General features: G+C 43.3%; 1 protein-coding gene across 7 annotated transcripts in view; it reads right to left on the minus strand.

Annotated features, from left to right (window-relative positions):
• The window catches only part of CDC20B (cell division cycle 20B), a 64,595-nt gene extending 59,424 nt beyond the window's left edge, over positions 1–5,171 (minus strand). For 3 of the 7 annotated variants that reach the window (XM_054487945.2, XM_054487944.2, XM_054487943.2), the window contains exons 1-3: positions 3,766–5,171; positions 1,620–3,007; positions 1,274–1,336 (exon numbers count right to left, since the gene is read on the minus strand). In XM_054487945.2, the coding sequence (XP_054343920.1) occupies positions 1,274–1,336; positions 1,620–1,682 (126 nt within the window). In that variant the 5' untranslated portion in view covers positions 1,683–3,007; positions 3,766–5,171. Of the gene's footprint in view, positions 1–1,273; positions 1,337–1,619; positions 3,008–3,718 lie in introns of all 7 variants that reach the window. The other 4 variants (XM_054487939.2, XM_054487942.2, XM_054487941.2 and 1 more) reach the window with 4 other exon arrangements.
• Between the last annotated feature and the right edge of the window lie 829 nt (positions 5,172–6,000).

The raw sequence follows: 6,000 nt of genomic DNA on the forward strand, positions 1-6,000 counted from the left end.
CTCAAAAAAATAAATAAAAAGTTACTTAACTATAGCTTTTCAAATCACTTCTATTTACTGATCCAAAGATTACTTGTCTGTATTAGACAGTAAAATATCTAGGAGTCGTGATAATACATAAGCTGTGCATGACACAAAACTGCAGCAGTGTTTGGGGGAAAAAATCAACATTAAAGTATTTAAGAAATGTAAGGGCTTAAATGTAATTAGTTTTCTCCTACTAGAAATGACATTAGTAATTGAGTTCTGAAAATGCAATTATGTATTCAATATAGGATGTTACCACTTGAATATCGAATTTTTTTTTTTAAGAGGCAGGGTCTGGCTCTGTCCTCCAGGCTGGAGTGCAGTGGTGCATTCATAGCTCACTGCAGCCTTGAACTCCTGGGCTCAAGCGAACCTCCTGCCTCAGGCTCCCAAGTAGCTGGGACTACAGGCACATGTCATCATGCCCAGCTAATTTTTGCAGTTTTTTTATAAAGACAAGGTCTCCCTGTGTTGTCCAGGCTGCTCTTGAAGTCTTGGCCTCAAGTGATCCTCCTGCCTCAGCATCCCAAAGTGCTGGGATTGCAGGCATGAGCCACAGTACCTAGTTGCAAAATTTATATAAGATCTAGAAAAATCTATTAAAATGGTGGTGGATTTGGAACTAGAATCTATGAGTACAGGTCAAAGGAAGATCAACTATTGAGCCTAGAGAGAAGCATGGTAAATGGTGACAGAGATTTAAAGCAGATGAAGGCTGTTTATGAAACACACTTATAAAACCATTTAAATTTGTTTCCTTTTACACTGATTACAAGAGACACTAAAGACCTATGGGTTTGGTCTTTCAAGGAGAACAGGTACTACATTGGATCAACTTTAAATCGCTCACGTTAAGAACCATGGTTTATGCCACTTCTCCATATTGTCCACAAGATGGCACCATTTCCATTTCTTTGGGGGGCGTGCTTCTGAATGCAACAGAGAGTGCAACTGTTAAAATTTTATTAACAGCCGCTAGCAATACACTGCCTACCTGACACATCCCAGCTTTATCCATTGCTGTGGAGGCAAAAACTAGAAAGTACGATTCAGATGCAAATGATTGCATTATTTGTCTGGGATCTTCAGTTTCATAAAATTTTTTTAGTATGTAATAAGATACTGTACTTAAATTCTCATATTTTCAGACCAGCTCAAACTTCCTACAAATACATTATTTACCAAGAATTCGTTTGTTCAAGATCAGAGTTAAAACAGAGAACAAGAACAAGCCCTGGACACTCACCTTGGCGGAGTCTTGACTTCTCTTCTGCTTCAAGTCTTTGGAGAGCATACGCATTATGCTTTCCTTTGAAAACACAGATAACATATTGAGAGAGAAACTATTTAGGAAAATCATAATTTCAGGTGTGGAATTTTTCTAGATCCTGTGCTTGTCAGATTACACTTTTTTTTTTTTTTTTTTTTTTGGCAACTAGGCACCTTCAGAATATAACTAAATTACATCACTCAAATTTACGACCAGGGCTTAGAGTTTCGTACCACCTCTTGGTCCTAAACAGATATTACGAACGAGGCCTTCGGCCCCGCATTAGAGAGTTAGGGAGAATGCAGAAAAGGGTGTTACTCACCCACAGCATCTCCTCTTCCGTGCGGACCTTCCGAGGCGCCGTGCGCTCCAGTTTCCACTCCATCTCCGGCTGACTTCGCCCTGCCTGGCGTTTGGCCTCTCTGCTCGACTGCCTCTGGTTTTCTTCCCAGGTCTAAGTCAGTCTTGACGCCTAATCGTCAAACCCCTGGAGTCCCGTCCCCCAGGACCATTCTATTTCACCACCTCCCTCCAGGTGCCCCACTCCTCCCAGCGCCGCTGCAAGGTGTTCCCCAGGGTACCATTTAAAAAGCCGGCGGGGCGGCAGTTGGCGCGGGAATCCCCCTCGACGGCTTCTTATTGGCCGGCGCCGCTGTGACGTCATAGCCCGGGTGGGATTTCCCCGGCGCGCGCCGCGGCCCCGCCCCTGCCGGCCTTCTCTGGGCCCCGCCCCGCCACCGCCTCCGGCCGAGGCGCGCACCCGGGCGCCAAGCTTTGCCGCGAGCCGTGGCGGGCCTGCGGCTGGGCCTGGCGCCGGGGGCTGCCATCGCGGCAGGAGGCGGAGGGGTTGGCGGGCGAAGGAGCGGGTTCTGGGAGTTCACGATCTTTCCATTTTCAGAAACAAGAATGTTTCGTTATAACGGCCCTGATCCCTGTTCTCCCACTTCTCTTTCTCCAACCACACCCTGCCTTTGCAGGGTCGGAGCGTGCACAGCTCTCTGTCCGTTGGTAATCGCTGTATCAGCTATAGACGTGAGGCGTGTTCGTCATCTCTTCGTTTTCAGACAGGCAAGAAAACGTGGCAAGATTTCTATGCCGATCAAAAGGGAGAGGGTTGACATATTTATGCAATAAGTTATTCCCTTATTGCATATCCCTGCTCTATACATTGGGAAGTGGTCAGGTCCTCTCACTCGGGCTTCTGAGCCCTGTTTCTAAGCAGGAGGTCGGTGAGAGAGGTGAAGAGGTAGTGAAAGAACCAGTGACAGGCAGGACCTCATAAGGCGTGAAGAGGGGGCCAGAAAGCTGAGCACACTGGGGACTCCGTGATAAAGGGGGAGAGGAAGATATTGAGGGTTGAGGAAGAGGTCTGGCGGAAAATGACAGGGAACCAGATGGGCTGTGCAGCCTTAGCTGCCCATCTGAGCTGCCAAGAGAGCCGAGTTGTGCCATATGGCAGGAGGGGACACTGCATCTGGGAAGCCTCTGACAGCCTGGCAGCCTGTTTGTCCCTCCCTTGCTAACCCTCCAACCATTTTTGACATTGGATTGTATTTTGCTCTAAGGCAATGTGAGTTTGTGTGTTTTTCTGGGGAAACAGTTCATAGATAGCAGATACTCAAAACGGTCAGTGATCCAAAAAAAACAACAACAACAAAACAAACAAAACAAAAACAAAAACTAAAACTCACTCCTCTTCTTTTCTTCATACTGAAAGCAAGAAAAAATGGCATTAGAACTAAGACCCAAACTTAGACCAGATTTCTATGTACAATAATAATGCTGCATAGGGTAACTTAATCTTCAAATGACATATATCAAAATGTTTGATAGTCAAATAACCAGTGGATTAAAAGAGCTCTAAGTTTCACCCACAAGAAGTCTATTTTCCTTGCAGTGGAGTACTCATTCCAAATTCCAGTAAATCCTTTCAGCAAACATTAAGACTAAATAAAAGTAAACTATTATTGGATGAGAGTTACATGCATTGTTAATTTAAATGATCAGTTTTGCAAATGCCAACTAAAACTCAAAGTATATTGGAAATAATATGAAGGGCATTTATCTTTGTTCTATTTTTAAATATAGTTTACATTTAACCGTTTTGTATAAACACAGAATAAAAGCAATTCAACTAATAAGCTCATAAATCCATGTAAATTGGGATTTTTAGAATCCAATTTCTTACAAGTACTAAGAATAGTGATTTATTCATTTAGAATCCAATTATCTGTAAAAAATACATTTATAAATTCCATTCTAGCCATTAATTCCACAGCATACATATACACAGCCTCCAAATGCCTTTTTTTCCCCTAGTGTGAAGTAGAAAAGTATTAGTCAAATATCTTTAGGAAGTTATTATGCAGTTGAATATTCAGATTAAAACTTAACTTCAGAATGATGGAAACAGTAACTCACCACTTGGCAAATATTACAGTAATAACTGTCAAGAATACTAAAATTACCTTGCATGTGATGAGAACACTTCCCCCTATAATTAAACACAAAAATTAAAATCACAACTTTTCACTGACCAAAACTGGCAGAGACCACCTTAACCAAGTGATCAAAGTTAACATCACCATTAGTGAGACATGTTGACATACTGTGCCTCATGAGAAGGACACATCACTTCTGTGATATTTTTGCCCCACAAAATGCATAACCTTAATAGTGAGAAAATACTAGACAAGCCCAAATTAAAAGACATTCCACAAAATTGGCCAGTACTTTTCAAAAGTATCATAGTCATCAATAAAGAAAAACTAAGAAACTGTCACAGATTAAAAGAAACAAGACATGCCAACCAAATGCACTGCGACGTCCTGGATTGAATCCTGGACCACAAAAAAGAAGATATTGGTTAAATAACTGTAGAAATTTGAATTGATCCATATCTGCAGATTAGTTAATAGAGTAGTAGTAATGCTGATTTCCTAGTTATGATTATTGTACTATGGCTATGTAAAATGTTAAGATTTGTGAACGCTGAGTGAAGGATATAATGGAATTATTTGTACTATTTTTGTAACTTTTTTCTAAGCCTGAAATTATTTCAAAATGAAAAAATATTTAACATCATGTGGTCATTCTAATAAGAAGCACTTTGGTAAGACTGGGGAAAACAGAAACATCCTGTAAACATATTATCTTAATTTTTATCAAATATGGTTTAGGAACAATGTCTAATTCAAATATTTATGCGCCTGAGAGTAGCTTTACTATCTTTCAAATGTTTCCTCTTTGGGAATAGGTTTTGCAGGGAGGATGTGACAATGAGAAAGGCTGTGAGGAAGACTCCTCGACAAAGGCCAGTTCTAAGGATTTTGAGGAAAGAAAGGCGACGGGAGCGAGCGGAGGTGGAGTAGTGGAGGAAGGGAGAGAAAGAATTTGGAAAAGCTTCCGTTAACTCTCAAAGTCGCCGGTGCTCTGAGAATCTGAGTAGGTCCCTATCAATGGGAAGCAAGAGGATATTCGAGCTTCGCAAATGCGATCTCTTTTTTTTTTTCAATTACACTTTCATTCTAAACATCAAGAATGTTAAATATCTCAGAAATATGCCATATACATGGGCTCGCTTCAGCGGCATATGCGCTGAATGTGCAATATACCAAGTACACTCCCTTCAATCAGCTCTCCCAACCTCCTCCTTCCCCCAGCTTCGTCAGACCCTTTTCAATGTATTTGCACGTGCACACATAGAGTCTGGCCCCGTGGATCTTCCCCCACAAATGAGATCTCATTATACTTATCATTTTTCAACTTGTTTTCTCTAATTCACTGTATTCAACTAATTTCCGAGCAGTGCAAACCGGAGAGCTCCCCATCCCCAGCGCCAGCGGCAGGTTTGCGCGCCCCTCCGGCCCGCGGTTCCTCCCCGCCCGGCTCCAGGCTGGGCTACGCCCGCGCCCGCTCCCGCCCCTAGCTTCTGCGCGCCGCCCGGCAGCACCTGCGCGCGCCTACTGGGCCAAAGGGACGGTTGGGAGTTTGCTCCAACCGTCCCTGGGGCACGCGTTCCCCGCCCAGCAGGGGTTGGGGAGCGCGAGCTTGGAGTGTGAGGGAAAGCGCCACGCCAGTGGGGGCTGATACAGCTCCAGCCTGTGCGGGGCAGGTGTTAGACTGCAGAAGGGGAGAGCTTAGGATAACCGCACTCTGGTGGCGCAAGGAAGTCAGCTACGAAGCGAAACAAAGGGAAGGAAAAACATCGTCCCAGACTGATAAACTCTCTGCTCCCCGGTGTAACGTGGCTCAGTATAGCGCATGGGTGGACGAATGAAGCCCTCATGATGCAGACTATCCAAAAATTTAATTTACAAAGGGCTCCAAAAGTTTAAATTGCAAAGGTTCCAGCAGTGTAAAAGCCTCAGTCAGAAGAGTGGTCAATAAAGTAGCACATCACCTCTGGTTACATGGCTTATTATTTTTTCGATTACAAGTAGTTCGCGTATATGCATATTTTTCTATTACTGCCTGATTTCTAAGTACAGTACAGGGTCTGTCCTTTAAAATTATTTCTCCATTCATACCCCAGTTAACAAGGATAGAGGGAAAGGTTTGCCCAGCTTCACTGCATGAAAATCTTAAGATCACCTCCAACCACTTATTTCCTTTAAAGCATTTTTCCTTTCACTTCCTCCTTAGGGTCGTTCTTGCATAGGGTAACTGCCCAAATAAGGTAGTTCCCTACCATTTTAAGGCAA

The sequence above is a fragment of the Pongo pygmaeus genome, chromosome 4, assembly GCF_028885625.2.
Source record: "Pongo pygmaeus isolate AG05252 chromosome 4, NHGRI_mPonPyg2-v2.0_pri, whole genome shotgun sequence".
Classification (NCBI taxonomy): domain Eukaryota; kingdom Metazoa; phylum Chordata; class Mammalia; order Primates; family Hominidae; genus Pongo; species Pongo pygmaeus.